This window comes from Salvelinus namaycush, unplaced genomic scaffold (assembly GCF_016432855.1).
Source record: "Salvelinus namaycush isolate Seneca unplaced genomic scaffold, SaNama_1.0 Scaffold922, whole genome shotgun sequence".
NCBI classification, from domain to species: Eukaryota; Metazoa; Chordata; class Actinopteri; order Salmoniformes; family Salmonidae; genus Salvelinus; species Salvelinus namaycush.
In genome coordinates, this window is record NW_024061667.1 from 1 (window position 1) to 22714 (window position 22714).

At 47.3% G+C, this 22714-nt stretch overlaps 1 protein-coding gene across 7 annotated transcripts in view; it reads right to left on the bottom strand.

Annotated features, from left to right (window-relative positions):
* Positions 1–8625: 8625 nt before the first annotated feature.
* Positions 8626–22714, bottom strand: part of LOC120043449 (transducin-like enhancer protein 3-B) — a 47797-nt gene continuing 33708 nt past the window's right edge. For 4 of the 7 annotated variants that reach the window (XM_038988040.1, XM_038988039.1, XM_038988037.1 and 1 more), the window contains 8 exons: positions 22542–22714; positions 18444–18517; positions 18066–18315; positions 15663–15910; positions 15333–15480; positions 10959–11109; positions 10597–10673; positions 8627–10327 (listed from right to left, as the gene is read on the bottom strand). In XM_038988040.1, coding sequence (XP_038843968.1) covers positions 10220–10327; positions 10597–10673; positions 10959–11109; positions 15333–15480; positions 15663–15910; positions 18066–18315; positions 18444–18517; positions 22542–22714 — 1229 coding nt within the window. In that variant the 3' untranslated portion in view covers positions 8627–10219. Of the gene's footprint in view, positions 10328–10596; positions 10674–10958; positions 11110–15332; positions 15481–15662; positions 15911–18065; positions 18316–18443; positions 18518–22541 lie in introns of all 7 variants that reach the window. The other 3 variants (XM_038988038.1, XM_038988036.1, XM_038988041.1) reach the window with 2 other exon arrangements.

Genomic DNA, 22714 nt, shown 5'->3' on the forward strand with positions numbered 1-22714 from the left:
TTGTTTCCTATCCAGGACAGGAGAGAGGGGCTTTAGGATCCAATAACTAAATGTTGTTTCCTATCCAGGACAGGAGAGAGAGAGGGGCTTTAGGACCCAATAACTACATGTTGTTTCCTATCCAGGACAGGAGAGAGGGGCTTTAGGACCCAATAACTACATGTTGTTTCCTGTCCAGGACAGGAGAGAGAGAGAGGCTTTAGGACCCAATAACTACATGTTGTTTCCTGTCCAGGACAGGAGAGAGAGAGGGGCTTTAGGATCCAATAACTACATGTTGTTTCCTATCCAGGACAGGAGAGAGAGGGGCTTTAGGACCCAATAACTACATGTTGTTTCCTATCCAGGACAGGAGAGAGGGGCTTTAGGACCCAATAACTACATGTTGTTTCCTATCCAGGACAGGAGAGAGAGAGAGAGGCTTTAGGACCCAATAACTACATGTTGTTTCCTATCCAGGACAGGAGAGAGAGAGGGGCTTTAGGACCCAATAACTACATGTTGTTACCTATCCAGGACAGGAGAGAGAGAGGGGCTTTAGGACCCAATAACTACATGTTGTTTCCTATCCAGGACAGGAGAGAGAGAGGGGCTTTAGGACCCAATAACTACATGTTGTTTCCTATCCAGGACAGGAGAGAGGGGCTTTAGGATCCAATAACTAAATGTTGTTTCCTGTCCAGGACAGGAGAGAGAGAGGGGCTTTAGGACCCAATAACTACATGTTGTTTCCTATCCAGGACAGGAGAGAGGGGCTTTAGGATCCAATAACTACATGTTGTTTCCTATCCAGGACAGGAGAGAGAGAGAGAGAGAGGCTTTAGGATCCAATAACTACATGTTGTTTCCTATCCAGGACAGGAGAGAGAGGGGCTTTAGGACCCAATAACTACATGTTGTTTCCTATCCAGGACAGGAGAGAGAGAGAGGCTTTAGGACCCAATAACTACATGTTGTTTCCTATCCAGGACAGGAGAGAGAGGCGCTTTAGGACCCAATAACTACATGTTGTTTCCTATCCTGGACAGGAGAGAGAGAGAGGCTTTAGGACCCAATAACTACATGTTGTTTCCTATCCAGGACAGGAGAGAGAGAGAGGCTTTAGGACCCAATAACTACATGTTGTTTCCTATCCAGGACAGGAGAGAGAGAGAGAGGCTTTAGGACCCAATAACTACATGTTGTTTCCTATCCAGGACAGGAGAGTGGGGCTTTAGGATCCAATAACTACATGTTGTTTCCTATCCAGGACAGGAGAGAGAGAGAGGCTTTAGGATCCAATAACTACATGTTGTTTCCTATCCAGGACAGGAGAGTGGGGCTTTAGGACCCAATAACTACATGTTGTTTCCTATCCAGGACAGGAGAGAGAGAGAGAGAGAGGCTTTAGGACCCAATAACTACATGTTGTTTCCTATCCAGGACAGGAGAGAGAGAGAGAGGCTTTAGGACCCAATAACTACATGTTGTTTCCTATCCAGGACAGGAGAGAGTGAGAGAGAGGCTTTAGGACCCAATAACTACATGTTGTTTCCTATCCAGGACAGGAGAGAGAGAGAGGCTTTAGGATCCAATAACTACATGTTGTTTCCTATCCAGGACAGGAGAGAGAGAGGCTTTAGGATCCAATAACTACATGTTGTTTCCCATCCAGGACAGGAGAGAGAGAGGCTTTAGGATCCAATAACTAAATGTTGTTTCCTATCCAGTACAGGAGAGAGAGAGGCTTTAGGATCCAATAACTACATGTTGTTTCCTATCCAGTACAGGAGAGAGAGAGGCTTTAGGATCCAATAACTACATGTTGTTTCCTATCCAGGACAGGAGAGAGAGAGGGGCTTTAGGACCCAATAACTACATGTTGTTTCCTATCCTGGACAGGAGAGAGAGAGAGGCTTTAGGACCCAATAACTACATGTTGTTTCCTATCCAGGACAGGAGAGTGGGGCTTTAGGATCCAATAACTACATGTTGTTTCCTATCCAGGACAGGAGAGTGGGGCTTTAGGATCCAATAACTACATGTTGTTTCCTATCCTGGACAGGAGAGAGGGGCTTTAGGACCCAATAACTACATGATTTAAGAACATAACGTATCCATACGCCACTGCAGCTGATCAGGTGTGGATAGACCTGTAGTCTCGTCTTCGCTCTCTTTCAAGACATTAGGAGGAAACCATTAACAACTGGAGGGTCTCAACAGACAATGAACTGAAAACGTCGGCTTGACACACTAGTAAGTCTGTGGCAGCTACTGTGACTGAGTGTGTGTGTGTGTGTCGTGCCTGTGGTTTCAGCGAGGCGCTGAGGCAGCAGTGTGTGACACTAAGTCACACGGGTGGTTTGGCAACACACCCAGATCCTCAGCAATGTGTCTCCTCTCCCAGCATTAGTCTTTTGAACAGCCTGCGACCACAACACCACGCCTGGACAGCAGCCTACTGACTCCACTGCTATTCAACACACACACACCTCATATACAGCATTAGTCTTTAGAACAGCCTGCGACCACAACACCACGCCTGGACAGCAGCCTACTGACTCCACTGCTATTCAACACACACACACACCTCATATACAGCATTAGTCTTTTGAACAGCCTGCGACCACAACACCACACCTGGACAGCAGCCTACTGACTCCACTGCTATTCAACACACACACACCTCATATACAGCATTAGTCTTTTGAACAGCCTGAGACCACAACACCACACCTGGACAGCAGCCTACTGACTCCACTGCTATTCAACACACACACACCTCATATACAGCATTAGTCTTTAGAACAGCCTGAGACCACAACACCACGCCTGGACAGCAGCCTACTGACTCCACTGCTATTCAACACACACACACCTCATATACAGCATTAGTCTTTTGAACAGCCTGCGACCACAACACCACGCCTGGACAGCAGCCTACTGACTCCACTGCTATTCAACACACACACACCTCATATACAGCATTAGTCTTTTGAACAGCCTGCGACCACAACACCACGCCTGGACAGCAGCCTACTGACTCCACTGCTATTCAACACACACACACCTCATATACAGCATTAGTCTTTTGAACAGCCTGCGACCACAACATCACGCCTGGACAGCAGCCTACTGACTCCACTGCTATTCAACACACACACACCTCATATACAGCATTAGTCTTTTGAACAGCCTGCGACCACAACACCACGCCTGGACAGCAGCCTACTGACTCCACTGCTATTCAACACACACGTCATATACAGCATTAGTCTTTAGAACAGCCTGCGACCACAACATCACTCCTGCAGCCTACTGACTCCACTGCTATTCAACACACACACACCTCATATACAGCATTAGTCTTTAGAACAGCCTGCGACCACAACACCACGCCTGCAGCCTACTGACTCCACTGCTATTCAACACACACACACCTCATATACAGCATTAGTCTTTTGAACAGCCTGCGACCACAACACCACGCCTGGACAGCAGCCTACTGACTCCACTGCTATTCAACACACACACCTCATATACAGCATTAGTCTTTAGAACAGCCTGTGACCACAACACCACGCCTGGACAGCAGCCTACTGACTCCACTGCTATTCAACACACACACACCTCATATACAGCATTAGTCTTTTGAACAGCCTGCGACCACAACACCACGCCTGGACAGCAGCCTACTGACTCCACTGCTATTCAACACACACACACCTCATATACAGCATTAGTCTTTAGAACAGCCTGCGACCACAACGCCACGCCTGGACAGCAGCCTACTGACTCCACTGCTATTCAACACACACACACACACACCTCATATACAGCATTAGTCTTTAGAACAGCCTGCGACCACAACACCACGCCTGGACAGCAGCCTACTGACTCCACTGCTATTCAACACACACACACACACACACCTCATATACAGCATTAGTCTTTAGAACAGCCTGCGACCACAACACCACGCCTGGACAGCAGCCTACTGACTCCACTGCTATTCAACACACACACACCTCATATACAGCATTAGTCTTTAGAACAGCCTGAGACCACAACACCACGCCTGGACAGCAGCCTACTGACTCCACTGCTATTCAACACACACACACACACACACACACACCTCATATACAGCATTAGTCTTTAGAACAGCCTGAGACCACAACACCACGCCTGGACAGCGGCCTACTGACTCCACTGCTATTCAACACACCTCATATACAGCATTAGTCTTTAGAACAGCCTGCGACCACAACGCCACGCCTGGACAGCAGCCTACTGACTCCACTGCTATTCAACACACACACACACACCTCATATACAGCATTAGTCTTTAGAACAGCCTGAGACCACAACACCACGCCTGGACAGCAGCCTACTGACTCCACTGCTATTCAACACACACACACCTCATATACAGCATTAGTCTTTAGAACAGCCTGCGACCACAACGCCACGCCTGGACAGCAGCCTACTGACTCCACTGCTATTCAACACACACACACCTCATATACAGCATTAGTCTTTTGAACAGCCTGCGACCACAACACCACGCCTGGACAGCAGCCTACTGACTCCACTGCTATTCAACACACACACACCTCATATAGAGCATTAGTCTTTAGAACAGCCTGCGACCACAACACCACGCCTGGACAGCAGCCTACTGACTCCACTGCTATTCAACACACACACACACACACCTCATATAGAGCATTAGTCTTTAGAACAGCCTGAGACCACAACACCACGCCTGGACAGCAGCCTACTGACTCCACTGCTATTCAACACACACACACCTCATATACAGCATTAGTCTTTTGAACAGCCTGCGACCACAACACCACGCCTGCAGCCTACTGACTCCACTGCTATTCAACACACACACACCTCATATACAGCATTAGTCTTTAGAACAGCCTGCGACCACAACACCACGCCTGGACAGCAGCCTACTGACTCCACTGCTATTCAACACACACACACCTCATATACAGCATTAGTCTTTTGAACAGCCTGCGACCACAACACCACGCCTGGACAGCAGCCTACTGACTCCACTGCTATTCAACACACACACACCTCATATACAGCATTAGTCTTTTGAACAGCCTGCGACCACAACATCACGCCTGGACAGCAGCCTACTGACTCCACTGCTATTCAACACACACACACCTCATATACAGCATTAGTCTTTTGAACAGCCTGCGACCACAACACCACGCCTGGACAGCAGCCTACTGACTCCACTGCTATTCAACACACACCTCATATACAGCATTAGTCTTTAGAACAGCCTGCGACCACAACACCACGCCTGGACAGCAGCCTACTGACTCCACTGCTATTCAACACACACACACCTCATATAGAGCATTAGTCTTATGAACAGCCTGCGACCACAACGGACAGCAGCCTACTGACTCCACTGCTATTCAACACACACACACCTCATATACAGCATTAGTCTTTTGAACAGCCTGCGACCACAACACCACGCCTGGACAGCAGCCTACTGACTCCACTGCTATTCAACACACACACCTCATATACAGCATTAGTCTTTAGAACAGCCTGTGACCACAACACCACGCCTGGACAGCAGCCTACTGACTCCACTGCTATTCAACACACACACACCTCATATACAGCATTAGTCTTTTGAACAGCCTGCGACCACAACACCACGCCTGGACAGCAGCCTACTGACTCCACTGCTATTCAACACACACACACCTCATATACAGCATTAGTCTTTAGAACAGCCTGCGACCACAACGCCACGCCTGGACAGCAGCCTACTGACTCCACTGCTATTCAACACACACACACACACACCTCATATACAGCATTAGTCTTTAGAACAGCCTGCGACCACAACACCACGCCTGGACAGCAGCCTACTGACTCCACTGCTATTCAACACACACACACACACACACCTCATATACAGCATTAGTCTTTAGAACAGCCTGCGACCACAACACCACGCCTGGACAGCAGCCTACTGACTCCACTGCTATTCAACACACACACACCTCATATACAGCATTAGTCTTTAGAACAGCCTGAGACCACAACACCACGCCTGGACAGCAGCCTACTGACTCCACTGCTATTCAACACACACACACACACACACACACACCTCATATACAGCATTAGTCTTTAGAACAGCCTGAGACCACAACACCACGCCTGGACAGCGGCCTACTGACTCCACTGCTATTCAACACACCTCATATACAGCATTAGTCTTTAGAACAGCCTGCGACCACAACGCCACGCCTGGACAGCAGCCTACTGACTCCACTGCTATTCAACACACACACACACACCTCATATACAGCATTAGTCTTTAGAACAGCCTGAGACCACAACACCACGCCTGGACAGCAGCCTACTGACTCCACTGCTATTCAACACACACACACCTCATATACAGCATTAGTCTTTAGAACAGCCTGCGACCACAACGCCACGCCTGGACAGCAGCCTACTGACTCCACTGCTATTCAACACACACACACACCTCATATACAGCATTAGTCTTTTGAACAGCCTGCGACCACAACACCACGCCTGGACAGCAGCCTACTGACTCCACTGCTATTCAACACACACACCTCATATAGAGCATTAGTCTTTAGAACAGCCTGCGACCACAACACCACGCCTGGACAGCAGCCTACTGACTCCACTGCTATTCAACACACACACACACACACCTCATATAGAGCATTAGTCTTTAGAACAGCCTGAGACCACAACACCACGCCTGGACAGCAGCCTACTGACTCCACTGCTATTCAACACACACACACCTCATATACAGCATTAGTCTTTTGAACAGCCTGAGACCACAACACCACGCCTGCAGCCTACTGACTCCACTGCTATTCAACACACACACACCTCATATACAGCATTAGTCTTTTGAACAGCCTGCGACCACAACACCACGCCTGCAGCCTACTGACTCCACTGCTATTCAACACACACACACCTCATATACAGCATTAGTCTTTTGAACAGCCTGCGACCACAACACCACGCCTGCAGCCTACTGACTCCACTGCTATTCAACACACACACACCTCATATACAGCATTAGTCTTTTGAACAGCCTGCGACCACAACACCACGCCTGCAGCCTACTGACTCCACTGCTATTCAACACACACACACCTCATATACAGCATTAGTCTTTAGAACAGCCTGCGACCACAACACCACGCCTGGACAGCAGCCTACTGACTCCACTGCTATTCAACACACACACACACACACCTCATATAGAGCATTAGTCTTTAGAACAGCCTGAGACCACAACACCACGCCTGGACAGCAGCCTACTGACTCCACTGCTATTCAACACACACACACCTCATATACAGCATTAGTCTTTTGAACAGCCTGCGACCACAACACCACGCCTGCAGCCTACTGACTCCACTGCTATTCAACACACACACACACACACCTCATATAGAGCATTAGTCTTTAGAACAGCCTGCGACCACAACACCACGCCTGGACAGCAGCCTACTGACTCCACTGCTATTCAACACACACACACCTCATATACAGCATTAGTCTTTAGAACAGCCTGCGACCACAACACCACGCCTGGACAGCAGCCTACTGACTCCACTGCTATTCAACACACACACACACACCTCATATACAGTATTAGTCTTTAGAACAGCCTGCGACCACAACATCACGCCTGGACAGCAGCCTACTGACTCCACTGCTATTCAACACACACACACCTCATATACAGCATTAGTCTTTAGAACAGCCTGCGACCACAACACCACGCCTGGACAGCAGCCTACTGACTCCACTGCTATTCAACACACACACACACCTCATATACAGCATTAGTCTTTAGAACAGCCTGCGACCACAACACCACGCCTGGACAGCAGCCTACTGACTCCACTGCTATTCAACACACACACACACACCTCATATACAGCATTAGTCTTTAGAACAGCCTGCGACCACAACACCACGCCTGGACAGCAGCCTACTGACTCCACTGCTATTCAACACACACCTCATATACAGCATTAGTCTTTAGAACAGCCTGAGACCACAACACCACACCTGGACAGCAGCCTACTGACTCCACTGCTATTCAACACACACACACCTCATATACAGCATTAGTCTTTAGAACAGCCTGAGACCACAACACCACGCCTGGACAGCAGCCTACTGACTCCACTGCTATTCAACACACACACACCTCATATACAGCATTAGTCTTTAGAACAGCCTGCGACCACAACACCACGCCTGGACAGCAGCCTACTGACTCCACTGCTATTCAACACACACACACACACACACACCTCATATAGAGCATCCAGTGAACTAGAAGGAATCACGAGGCATATGTTTGAGGTTAGGTATTCATTATGAAACAGTTAAAGTGTTTAAGTATCACATCAAGTGTGGGGTAGAAGTGGCAGACTCCAGTGGTTTAGACACTACACTCTACTTTCAAACCTTTTAAGAGGAAGTTAATGTCGGGGCAGACACAGACACCCACGGCTCCCGTAGAAGTACTCAAACACTCTTCCATACAACGACTGTGCGCTTCCTCAACAATGTGTTGCATTGAAATGAACTGGGAAGTCTTTCTACAAAACAAACACAGTTTATTGAATTATCATCAACTGTACATTATGTTCAGTGCTGACACAGTTTTGCTACATACTTTGGTTGTGAATTGGAGACGCTCACATTTCACCCCTCGTTATGACTGAAGGAAAGGCAGGTATTAGGGCGCAGTGAAGAATTTGTGTGTTCACCCCAACAGCTGAACGGTAAAAGAAGAAATTCCCCTTAGACACAGAGCATCTTACCCTCAGCACCATTTGGGGACAAAACAGATCAGTGTCTAGGGACAACTTCCTCCTCCTCGGTACTGAACATTATGTAGATGCTGGTCACAATGCTAACTTCTGTTTTACATTTTGAAAGATCCTAATAGCCAACCCTAGCACTTAACAGGCACTGTATATCGTTTGAGTGGAATCCAATAGTTTCGTTGACTTCCATCCAAGTCCGGTTAGTCCAAGATGATGTACTGATAAATGATAGAGGATCAAATCAATGGACTCCATAGAAGCATGTTCTCCTTAACCCCCCCGTCTAGATGACCCTGTGGCTTGTTCTACATCGGCAAGATCTAGGTCCAGACTCAATGTTCAGATTGTGTCAGGCTAGCCAAAGCCCGGTCTGTATTAGTAATAATCCAGTAGAATTTAAGTCCATCGTTAAACATCAACCAGACCACCCAAAAAATAATCCAAGACGTAAAAGAGACGGGTCAAAAAGGGCACAGAGAAAGTAGTACAGTTAGTTTCTTTAATATCGTTTTAATTTACATTGTTCTCCTCCTCTCGCCGATCCCCCAGTCTCCTCTGATAGGCCGGTCCAAGCGGGGGTCCTGTGGTATTCCACGGACTTCCGTGGCTCTGCCTGAGCCGGCAGGCTCCACTTCCCAGACATTTTCGTAGCTCCAAAAAAAAGGGCACCATCCCAAAACTCACATTTGAATCTGCAAAAAGTGTTCTGGTTGACCATTTCGTTTTTGGAGAGACATTTCCATTTGATTTGGAAAAAGGTCAGCCTGGAGAACACGCTTCAACAACCCCCCCAAAAAAAAAAAAATCCTTAAAAAAAAAAAAGGCTTATTCTACTTTCTGTTCTCCCTTGAATATCAAGCAGAAGGGAGAGGCCGAAAGCAAAAACGTCACAAGTACACCAGGACATGAAAATAGATATATATATTTATAATATATATATATAAAATGTCTTTTACTCCATTATGTACAATTTTCACAAGACGTCCAGGGAGCAACTGTTGTAAAGACAAAGCGGCGCTTCGTCCAGTCACATGACAGAAACATTCATCACGTTAAAAACAAGCCCAGGAACCCATTAAAAACAGCAAGACAATTTACATCTTTAGTGCCCATAGGCTTACAGTCTGCAGCGATAGCCAATCAGAGCCAGGCCAACTGCCAATCGCAGTTCATGGTGCCTTCTGAGCACCAATCTGGGAGCGGTATCGGCCGACATTGTCTGTAGTCCAATCCCTGGTGGTCTTTGAGGTTAGGGGGTGTGGTGAGTGAAGTAAGAGGAGGAGGAGGGGCTAGCAGCTCCCCTTGTCAGGCCAGTAGGAGGGGTCAAACTGGTGTTTCTAGTAGATCACCTCGTACACTGTGGCCTTCTTGTCTCCGGAGCCCGTCACAATGTACTTGTCGTCTGCAGAGATGTCGCAGCTCAGGACGGAAGAGGACTCCTTTGACTGTTGATGGAAAGGGTCAAAAAAACATGTTAGCGATCCTATTCAGAGCATGTAATGTGTTTGCCTGAACTAACCTTGTCCAAAGTGACCATCTCTCTTGGTTGGTCTGAAAGACAATCCTCTGAACAATACTGTTTGCTTATGATTTACAGATTACAACTGACAGTGGTAGCTGGGGTTTCCATGCTGTTGGTCATGTCACAGGATTGTGAGCATCTATGCATGTTTGAGAGTGTGTATATTGATGTGTGTGTTATTGATTGGCGTACCTGGAATATGCTGGCACCATAGGGAGTCCTCCAGGCATTCAAGAGGTTGTCCTTCCCCGTGCTCACAAACCATTTACCTTCAAACACAGGACATGATACATGAGCTCAGAGTCCAGGTTGCCCTCACCAAGCAGGACAGGCCTGCACAAGACTCTCCAAGCACAAAAATGCAAGTCCACATGGTTTAAGATTTAGTAACTAACACAATACAACTGATGTGGGGCAGTTGGTGTTACTTGTTGGTACAGTAGAAGTACCAACTAAACAACATGGTTCAATTCCTTGAGAAAAAAGGTTTCTACACTTGAACTACATAAATACGGGTTATAAATGACTTATTGCACCCTGGACATGTTTCTTACCACAGTAGGCGAACTTAAGCGAGAGGACGCAGCTCTCATGCAGGTGAAGCTGGTACTTGTCAGGCTTGGTGTGATGGAGAACCTCCACGTTGCTGCTCTCCATGCCCACTGCCAGCCACTCCCCTGTGGGGCAGTAGCCTAGAGAGAAGATCTGGGAGGAGACGGGAGGTGGGGGTGAACCAGGGCAAAATAGAGTGTGTGTGTGTGTGTGTGTGTGTGTGTGTGTGAGGGATGCAACGGTACACTGTATGTTGTCGAACCGTTCGGTTCAATACGCACACGTGAACCACGGAATTACGATACGCCTGTCATTTTCCTATAACAAAACGTGCTTATTGCGCTGCAGACGACACGCACATTGTACATTCAGATCCGCAGAACCAGACACGCAGCTTGTGGCCGTTAAGGGGCTCCTGATGGCCGACAAACTTTACTCAACAGCAATGTCTCAAAATGTGGCAACCGCAGTGACAGCAACCCCCTCCCCCTTAAACAACCAATGGACGATTTGCAATGACATCTCAGTAGGAAACCTCCCTAAAAGGGGCCCCGTGAAGAGGGGAAACTAAAAACAAATATTCTCTCAGCTCCAACGTGACAATGGCGAGCGCTAGCGAGACAGAGAGAAGCAAATTTGAAGAGGCCCCGCCGTCTTTCAAATCCGCTATATGGGAACATTCTGGATTCAGCGTTCAATACGATGACGAGGGTAAGAAGACCGTAAACAAACAAAGTACAGTCTGCAAGCATTGCTTTTCCACTGTCGGCTACTCGAGTGGAAACACTTCTAACACAATGTGTCATTTACGTGGCCATCACTCAGCCGTATCCCTTGCAGGTGGATCTGGAGCAAGGAGAGTCCACTCGTTAGCGAAAACACAACAATCTCTCATTGCTGCCTTCAACAACGTGACAAATTCAGAAAAACATAAAGAAGTGAGGTAGCTTCCAGTACATAGTTCACTATAGTTCAGCTACCTCACTGTGACGGTTCACTATGTACCGGAAGCTACCTCACTGTGACGGTTCACTATGTACTGGAAGCTACCTCACTGTGACGGTTCACTATGTACTGGAAGCTACCTCACTGTGACGGTTCACTATGTACCGGAAGCTACCTCACTGTGACGGTTCACTATGTACTGGAAGCTACCTCACTGTGACGGTTCACTATGTACCGGAAGCTACCTCACTGTGACGGTTCACTATGTCCTGGAAGCTACCTCACTGTGACGGTTCACTATGTACTGGAAGCTACCTCACTGTGACGGTTCACTATGTACTGGAAGCTACCTCACTGTGACGGTTCACTATGTACTGGAAGCTACCTCACTGTGACGGTTCACTATGTCCTGGAAGCTACCTCACTGTGACGGTTCACTATGTACTGGAAGCTACCTCACTGTGACGGTTCACTATGTACTGGAAGCTACCTCACTGTGACGGTTCACTATGTACCGGAAGCTACCTCACTGTGACGGTTCACTATGTCCTGGAAGCTACCTCACTGTGACGGTTCACTATGTCCTGGAAGCTACCTCACTGTGACGGTTCACTATGTCCTGGAAGCTACCTCACTGTGACGGTTCACTATGTACTGGAAGCTACCTCACTGTGACGGTTCACTATGTCCTGGAAGCTACCTCACTGTGACGGTTCACTATGTCCTGGAAGCTACCTCACTGTGACGGTTCACTATGTACCGGAAGCTACCTCACTGTGACGGTTCACTATGTACCGGAAGCTACCTCACTGTGACGGTTCACTATGTACTGGAAGCTACCTCACTGTGACGGTTCACTATGTACCGGAAGCTACCTCACTGTGACGGTTCACTATGTCCTGGAAGCTACCTCACTGTGACGGTTCACTATGTACTGGAAGCTACCTCACTGTGACGGTTCACTATGTACCGGAAGCTACCTCACTGTGACGGTTCACTATGTACCGGAAGCTACCTCACTGTGACGGTTCACTATGTACCGGAAGCTACCTCACTGTGACGGTTCACTATGTACCGGAAGCTACCTCACTGTGACGGTTCACTATGTACTGGAAGCTACCTCACTGTGACGGTTCACTATGTACTGGAAGCTACCTCACTGTGACGGTTCACTATGTACTGGAAGCTACCTCACTGTGACGGTTCACTATGTACTGGATGCTACCTCACTGACGGTTCACTATGTACTGGAAGCTACCTCACTGTGACGGTTCACTATGTACTGGAAGCTACCTCACTGTGACGGTTCACTATGTACTGGAAGCTACCTCACTGTGACGGTTCACTATGTACTGGAAGCTACCTCACTGTGACGGTTCACTATGTACTGGAAGCTACCTCACTGTGACGGTTCACTATGTACTGGAAGCTACCTCACTGTGACGGTTCACTATGTACTGGAAGCTACCTCACTGTGACGGTTCACTATGTACTGGAAGCTACCTCACTGTGACGGTTCACTATGTACTGGAAGCTACCTCACTGTGACGGTTCACTATGTACTGGAAGCTACCTCACTGTGACGGTTCACTATGTACTGGTCTGGGAGATCTATGTGTTGCAAACTCGGCCCCTGTATGAGAGTCATACAAGCGCAGACTTAGCCCTAGAATGAATGAATGCTGTGACTGAGTGGAAGCTAGAGACCAAATATCACAACCCCAGCCACTACAGATAACGCACAAAACATAGTGAACGCCATCTGTGAAGCTGATGGGTTTGAGCCCCACATTGGATGTTTTACAGACATCCTGAACCTCACAGCCAAGAGGGCAGTCTCTCTCAAGGCAGTGTCCCGCCTCCTGGGGAAGGTCAGAAAAGTGGGGACGTTTTTTCTCACACAAAAGCACTACCGCCCACTAAGTTGACAGTTAAGGAAGAGATGCTGAATATACCAAAGCACAAATCAATCCATGATGTCAGAAGAACCCGTTGGAATACCATATATAACATGCTGGAACGTTACGTGGAACAGCAACTGGCCATCTACTCTGCTGTATTGGACAAGGCTGTGAGGAAGTCGGTCAAAGACAGCCATGCTGACGGACAGTGAACTGAAGCTGACGGACAGTGAACTGAAGCTGACGGACAGTGAACTGAAGCTGACGGACAGTGAACTGAAGCTGACGGACAGTGAACTGAAGCTGTCAGAAGAACTCATTCAGCTACTCAAACCCCTGAAAACAATGACAACTCTCACGAGCAGTGAAACAAGTCCCACCTCATCAATGATTCTCAACTCCATGGCACCAGGTCCTGAGGACAGTGCAACCAACAGGGAGGCCAAGGCAGCCATCACTCAGGACTTGGAGAGAAGATACACAGAGCCAGATCTACCTTCACAGAGTTACAGCCCTTGAGCCGAGGTTTAAATCCCAGCCTGCCTCAACAGGGATCATCAAAGAAACTGTGAAGAACGAACATCTGGTATCTGATCTATTTTTTTTTTAAAGTTATGAGATAGTTTTTTATTGTTTTTATCATGTGTGTTAAAATGTGATGATGTTTTTTGATGAGATGTGTCACTTACACTTAATACGTTTTTTCTTGTAGTTTCAAGCAGTGCAAGCAGGGCCATCCACAGGGGAAGAAAATCCATCCTCATTATCCCCTCCTCAAAAGAAGACTCCCGTGTCAGAGTTATTTGGGGAGCTTTTCAGAGCAGCAGACAAGCTCTTTTCCAAAATGATTGAGGAGGTGGTCCCCTCATACAAGGCAGCAGCTTCCTGTGGCTGCTGATCCTTGTGTGTGGTGGAAAACAAACCAGTCAAAGCTCCCCATGTTGAAAACATGCAGAGCCTCCGTGTCCCGGGAACCTCTGTTGTAAGTGGGAGTTTTCTCCACCGCAGGGCCGTTCTCGTCTTGCTTCAGAGAATGTTGACATGCTTATCTTTTTACAGAAGAACCTCAACATAGAGGAATAGATCTCTCATATAGGACACCAACTTGATGTTGTATTTTGTTATTTTTACATGTAATATTGCCTATACAAGTATGTACCCTGTTTATTTAAAATAGAGAAGGCAAAGCACCTACAGCTTGTCAAAGCTAAGAAGCACTTTTCATTTTATTCTCCCCTTGATGTCATACAGTAGAGACAGAAACCAGGCAGTCAGTCATGTTGCCATTTTTCTGAATGGAACGTTTCATTTGTCTATAGGCAAAATAAAAGAGTTAATTGTTTAAAGGGTGATGTGTTTATTTTCTTTCTTAAATATAAAGATACCGAAACCGTACCGAACCGTGGGCCCACTGTACCGTTGCATCCCCTGTGTGTGTGTGTGTGTGTGTGTGTGTGTGTGTGTGTGTGTGTGTGTGTGTGTGTGTGTGTGTGTGTGTGTGTGTGTGTGTGTGTAAACACATGTTCGTACCTGGGAGGTGAAGTCATGCTGCTGGAGCTGGCGTCCCTCCCTCAGGTCCCATGAGCGGACGGTGTTGTCCAGACCTCCGGTCCACAGCTTGGTCCCATCGTGGGAGATGTCAATACAGCTGGCTCCGTCCGTGTGGCCCTGGAACTGCCTACAACACCCAACACAAACACCGTGGACTTTAGTCAAGTGATTCCACTCACGTTTTGGACATTTCAATGTAATCCCACTCCAATCATTACTGCTACTCCATTCCTGCTAAAATCATATGGGTAGTAGTACATCCTTCCCAGCCCCCACCAGTCATCTGCTCTCTTCAGATAGATCACTCACCTGACCAGGGTCTGGTTGTGCAGGTCCCAGACGGCGATGTTCCCGTCACTGCAGCAGGAGAAGCACACTTTGGCGTCGGGGGAGATTGCCAGGGCGTAGCAGGCGGGGGCCGAGGAGGTGAGCTCCGCCTTGATACGTGGCGTCGGAGAGGCCAGGTCCCAGATGGTCAGCGTGCTGGCCTCACCACCCACAATCAGGGTGCGGCCATCAGGGAGGAGCTTACAGGAGCGGATGTAGTTGTCCCTGTTCTGGAGACAGAGAGGGAGACACTTAAGATTTGGGCTTCAGACAGTTATCCTGATAATAGCTGGTATCGTGAGACTCTCAAATGTATTGTTAAATATTACTATACTGTTGGAGCGAGGAACACAACCATTTCACTACACCCGCAATAACATCTGCTAAATATTGTATGAGACCAATAAAATGTGATTTGATTTAAAAGCAGGTGTGGCGACAAAAGCAAGTATGGCGACTCCAACCACATTGGATGAATTGAACGGATGTGGGTGGAGCAGTATCTCCATAGGGATGCTGGTTGTGAACTCATGAAGGCTCTGATGAAGGCCTTGAGGTCGATACATAAAGCTTAATAAAGAGCCGTGGCCCTAGCGAGAGCCGTCTCGTGGCCCCAGCGAGAGCCGTGGCCCCAGCGAGAGCCGTGGCCCTAGCGAGAGCAGTGGCCCCAGCGAGAGCCGTGGCCCTAGCGAGAGCAGTGGCCCCAGCGAGAGCCGTGGCCCCAGCGAGAGCCGTGGCCCCAGCGAGAGCCGTGGCCCCAGCGAGAGACGTGGCCCCAGCGAGAGCAGTGTGCAGGTTTCTTCTTTTTTCTCATCTTATTCAACTGTTAAAATGCACCTGCAACAAAGACAGCTCAGATGTGTGAGTGCCTGTTGAAGCAGGTATGACGATAAAAGCATCAGAGTGTGTTTGAGTGTGGCTTCCCTCGGCTGTGGTGGAGCGAGACTCATTGTCAGCTTTAACAAGGGCAGAAGAGTGTTAGCTGGACTCTGTCCATGAGGCGGGGGATGTGAATGACAGATCAATAGAGGGCCGGGGCTCTCAGATGAATTAAACAGCTTGCTGATGACTATATAAGACCTGGTCACACAGCCAGCACTCTCCCTCTTCCCTCTGCTCTTTCCCCCTCTCCAAAGTGGCCAGGAGACAGTATCAAACTGATGAATGGGGAGGATGGGAGAATGACTAATGTGGTGGGTAATGATGAACCGGGGCCGGACGATCAGAAGATCATTACTTTTGGTCTTTTTCCAAAACGTCACACACAGGGCCGACGAACAAGACGCTGTGCCTTGAATTATTACATTCACAAGAGCAGATGGAGGGAGAGGGTGGATGTGGGGTTCAGAGGGCTGGTTCAGAGGGTGGATGTGGGGTTCAGAGGGTGGATGTGGGGTTCAGAGGGTGGATGTGGGGTTCAGAGGGCTGGTTCAGAGGGTGGATGTGGGGTTCAGAGGGTGGATGTGGGGTTCAGAGGGCTGGTTCAGAGGGTGGATGTGGGGTTCAGAGGGTGGATGTGGGGTTCAGAGGGTGGATGTGGGGTTCAGAGGGCTGGTTCAGAGGGTGGATGTGGGGTTCAGAGGGCTGGTTCAGAGGGTGGATGTGGGGTTCAGAGGGTGGATGTGGGGTTCAGAGGGTGGATGTGGGGTTCAGAGGGCTGAAGGCAGCAGTGTAAAGTACTTAAGTAAAAAATACTTTGAAGTACTACTTAAGTTGTTTTTGGGGGTATCTGTACTTTACTACTTTTGACAACTTTTACTCCACTACATTTCTAATGAAAATAACGTACTTTCTACTCCATACATTTTCCCTGACACCCAAAAGTACTCGTTACATTTTGAATGATTAGCAGAACAGGAAACTGGTCTAATTCAAGCACTTAGAGAAAATCCCTGGTCATACATCAGCCCTATGAAGAGCATCCTCTGGTGCCCATCAGTAGGCTTGATATCTCAGTCCATGTCAAATGATAACCGTCACAGTATCATCTCAGATACATGGCTTGTTCAGCTTATCCTGTTAGCTAGCATACAGCCCAGCCAACCTAAGTTACAGCCTTCGTCCCACGTTGTCTGTTGTTATGCCTTACGCCATTATAACAACGATATGAGCATTCAACAGATGGCTTTATCCACAGTGACGCTCATCCAGTTGAAACATACAGTACCAGTCAAAAGTCTGGACACACCTTCTCATTGCAGGGTTTTTCTTTATTTGTACTATTTTCTACATTGTAGAATAACAGTGAAGACATCAACACTATGAAATAACACATATGGAATCATGTAGTAACCAAAAAAGAAAAACCCTTGAATGAGTAGGTGTGTCCAAACGTTCCTCTGGATATACAATACCAGTCTTTCTAACACAGAAATGTCTCCTTACCAGGCAGTCCAGTTGGGACACGGGGCTCTTGCTGCCCGGCTGGCTGATGTCCCAGATCTTGACGCAGCCCTTGCCGCCGGTGTAGACGTGGCGCGTGGGGTTGCTGATGGTGACGGCGCACACCACCTCGCCGTGGCTCAGCGTGTTGATCTGGCGGGCGTGGCGTGGGATGCCCGGGCCTATGAGAGCGTCCGGGGGAAAGGGCACCGGCTGCATCTGGCCGTCCGCGCTCACATGAAAGGAGTAGGCACTACCGTGGGGAGAAAGGGCAGTTGTTGTTTTAAGCCAAAATGAAACCTGGAACCAAAATGTTGGACTTGACCTGTGATGTTCAGGCTCTAGTGATAAACAGTTGAAACAAAGGGTTTGGAGACTTACGGCTTTCCTCCAGAGATGGACGTGAGGCTGGCTTGCAGGCCTGGTCTCATGTGGGAGTGAGGGTCAAACCCCGCCTGGGAAAACAGCACAGACAGACAGTTAGCATGTTAACACGATAGCCTAACAAACAGTGGAAAACCTATCCATGCAGCCAACTAGGCTAAGCTAAATGTTCAAACAGGAAACTTAGCATCACTGCTTCTGTAGCGTCAAATAAGGCAGGGGTACTCAAGTACTATTTGAGAAGGTCCGATCACACAAATGTCCTATGTGGCAAACCCCCACCTCGCAACCCAATGCTACCCAGAACTGGTCACACCCATCTTGTTGGCAGAGAGATAGTTTTGCATCTTGTTGGCAGAGAGATAGTTTTGCATCTTGTTGGCAGAGAGATAGTTTTGCATCTTGTTGGCAGAGAGATAGTTTTGCATCTTGTTGGCAGAGAGATAGTTTTGCAGTTTTAAGTTACATTTTTCGCAATTCTATACATTTTGCACTGGGCAGAGATTTTTGTTGCTGTTTTAAAGCTCATTTCCTGCAATTCTAGATATTTTTCCAGGTCTTGTGTGCGTTTATAAACTGGGTGGTTCGAGCCCTGAACACTGACTGGCTGACAGCCGTGGTATATCAGACCGTATACCACGGGTATGACAAAGCATTTATTTTTACCGCTCCAACTATATTGGTAACCAGTTTCTAATAGCAATAAGGCACCTCGGGAGTTTGTGGTTTATGGCCAATATACCACGGCTAAGGACAGTATCCAGGCACTCCACGTTGCATCGTTCAACAGCCCTTAGCCGTGGTATATTGGCCACATAACACACCCTCTTGGGTCTTCTTGCTTAATTATACGACACCAGGGGTGGAAGCCTGACCTAGTTCAGTAGTACTAATAGAGCCCCGCGGTCCGTACTGAACCAGTTATGAGTGTGGGGGACATAAGGGCTATTCTTACTATCATGTCATACTGTGGATTCTACATTCCTTTAAAGGCAGAGCCTTTGCCCAGGTTTGTGGTAACGGTGTAAAATCCCACTTGCTAATGCTAATGAGAGCCTGGGAGATTTCCACACACCGAGAAGTGTTTTGACTGAGCTGTTATTTTTCCCCTCCCTTGTAGCACCAGACATCAAAGAAGTGGAGTTAGGCAATAGAAACATTGGAGTTAGCTAACACTTTACACAGAGAGTAGAGAAATTATTTTTTATGCATTTCTAAAGAAATATTGAAAAAGTGAATTATTGAAATAGGAAATTCATTGTAAATTGGCTGCTAGTCATATTACCATAAGTCTTTTAGCCGACAGCCGTGTTGGCTAACTCAACGGTAGCGCTGCTGAGACATGTAATATATAGTGAGAAGTGAGTCTGATGTACGTTTACATGTGTGTGTGTTTGAGTGAACACATTTTCTTTCCTCTTCCTGTGTTGTATTAGTAACTGTAGTCTGTGTGACTGTGTTGTATTGGTAACTGTAGTCTGTGTGACTGTGTTGTATTGGTAACTGTATCCTGTGTGACTGTGTTGTATTGGTAACTGTAGCCTGTGTGACTGTGTTGTATTAGTAACTGTAGCCTGTGTGACTGTGTTGTATTAGTAACTGTAGTCTGTGTGACTGTGTTGTATTGGTAACTGTATCCTGTGTGACTGTGTTGTATTGGTAACTGTAGCCTGTGTGACTGTGTTGTATTAGTAACTGTAGCCTGTGTGACTGTGTTGTATTAGTAACTGTAGTCTGTGTGACTGTGTTGTATTAGTAACTGTAGTCTGTGTGACTGTGTTGTATTGGTAACTGTAGTCTGTGTGACTGTGTTGTATTGGTAACTGTAGCCTGTGTGACTGTGTTGTATTGGTAACTGTAGCCTGTGTGACTGTGTTGTATTGGTAACTGTAGCCTGTGTGACTGTGTTGTATTAGTAACTGTAGCCTGTGTGACTGTGTTGTATTGGTAACTGTAGCCTGTGTGACTGTGTTGTATTGGTAACTGTAGCCTGTGTGACTGTGTTGTATTAGTAACTGTAGCCTGTGTGACTGTGTTGTATTGGTAACTGTATTCTGTGTGACTGTGTTGTATTGGTAACTGTAGCCTGTGTGACTGTGTTGTATTGGTAACTGTAGCCTGTGTGACTGTGTTGTATTGGTAACTGTAGCCTGTGTGACTGTGTTGTATTAGTAACTGTAGCCTGTGTGACTGTTGTATTGGTAACTGTAGCCTGTGTGACTGTGTTGTATTGGTAACTGTAGCCTGTGTGACTGTGTTGTATTGGTAACTGTAGTCTGTGTGACTGTGTTGTATTGGTAACTGTAGTCTGTGTGACTGTGTTGTATTGGTAACTGTAGCCTGTGTGACTGTGTTGTATTGGTAACTGTAGCCTGTGTGACTGTGTTGTATTAGTAACTGTAGCCTGTGTGACTGTGTTGTATTGGTAACTGTAGCCTGTGTGACTGTGTTGTATTGGTAACTGTAGCCTGTGTGACTGTGTTGTATTGGTAACTGTAGCCTGTGTGACTGTGTTGTATTGGTAACTGTAGCCTGTGTGACTGTGTTGTATTAGTAACTGTAGTCTGTGTGACTGTGTTGTATTAGTAACTGTAGTCTGTGTGACTGTTTTGTATTGGTAACTGTAGTCTGTGTGACTGTGTTGTATTGGTAACTGTAGCCTGTGTGACTGTTGTATTGGTAACTGTAGCCTGTGTGACTGTGTTGTATTGGTAACTGTAGCCTGTGTGACTGTTGTATTGGTAACTGTAGCCTGTGTGACTGTGTTGTATTAGTAACTGTAGCCTGTGTGACTGTTGTATTGGTAACTGTAGCCTGTGTGACTGTGTTGTATTAGTAACTGTAGCCTGTGTGACTGTTGTATTGGTAACTGTAGCCTGTGTGACTGTGTTGTATTGGTAACTGTAGCCTGTGTGACTGTGTTGTATTGGTAACTGTAGCCTGTGTGACTGTGTTGTATTGGTAACTGTAGCATGTGTGACTGTGTTGTATTAGTAACTGTAGCCTGTGTGACTGTGTTGTATTGGTAACTGTAGCCTGTGTGACTGTGTTGTATTGGTAACTGTAGCCTGTGTGACTGTGTTGTATTAGTAACTGTAGCCTGTGTGACTGTGTTGTATTGGTAACTGTATTCTGTGTGACTGTGTTGTATTGGTAACTGTATCCTGTGTGACTGTGTTGTATTGGTAACTGTAGCCTGTGTGACTGTGTTGTATTGGTAACTGTAGCCTGTGTGACTGTGTTGTATTAGTAACTGTAGCCTGTGTGACTGTTGTATTGGTAACTGTAGCCTGTGTGACTGTGTTGTATTGGTAACTGTAGCCTGTGTGACTGTGTTGTATTGGTAACTGTAGTCTGTGTGACTGTGTTGTATTGGTAACTGTAGTCTGTGTGACTGTGTTGTATTGGTAACTGTAGCCTGTGTGACTGTGTTGTATTGGTAACTGTAGCCTGTGTGACTGTGTTGTATTAGTAACTGTAGCCTGTGTGACTGTGTTGTATTAGTAACTGTAGCCTGTGTGACTGTGTTGTATTGGTAACTGTAGCCTGTGTGACTGTGTTGTATTGGTAACTGTAGCCTGTGTGACTGTGTTGTATTAGTAACTGTAGCCTGTGTGACTGTGTTGTATTGGTAACTGTAGCCTGTGTGACTGTGTTGTATTGGTAACTGTAGCCTGTGTGACTGTGTTGTATTAGTAACTGTAGCCTGTGTGACTGTGTTGTATTGGTAACTGTAGCCTGTGTGACTGTGTTGTATTGGTAACTGTAGCCTGTGTGACTGTGTTGTATTGGTAACTGTAGCCTGTGTGACTGTGTTGTATTGGTAACTGTAGCCTGTGTGACTGTGTTGTATTAGTAACTGTAGCCTGTGTGACTGTGTTGTATTAGTAACTGTAGCCTGTGTGACTGTGTTGTATTGGTAACTGTAGCCTGTGTGACTGTGTTGTATTAGTAACTGTAGCCTGTGTGACTGTGTTGTATTGGTAACTGTAGCCTGTGTGACTGTGTTGTATTGGTAACTGTAGCCTGTGTATAGGGAAGAGGGGCTGAAGGTGAGTATGTGGCTTCATGAGGTGGAGTTTTAGGGGAGCGTACCATGGGCGAGCGTCCGTACGCAGCAGCGGCCACGCTCATCTGGGGGGAGATGTGGAGTCCGGCGTAGACCCCGGGGCTGGTCAGGGAGCCGTTCATCTCGTGGTGGCCCATCATGGCGAAGGGCGTGGCGTAGGAGCCAGCTATGGACAAAGGGGTACGCAGGGCTGGAGCTG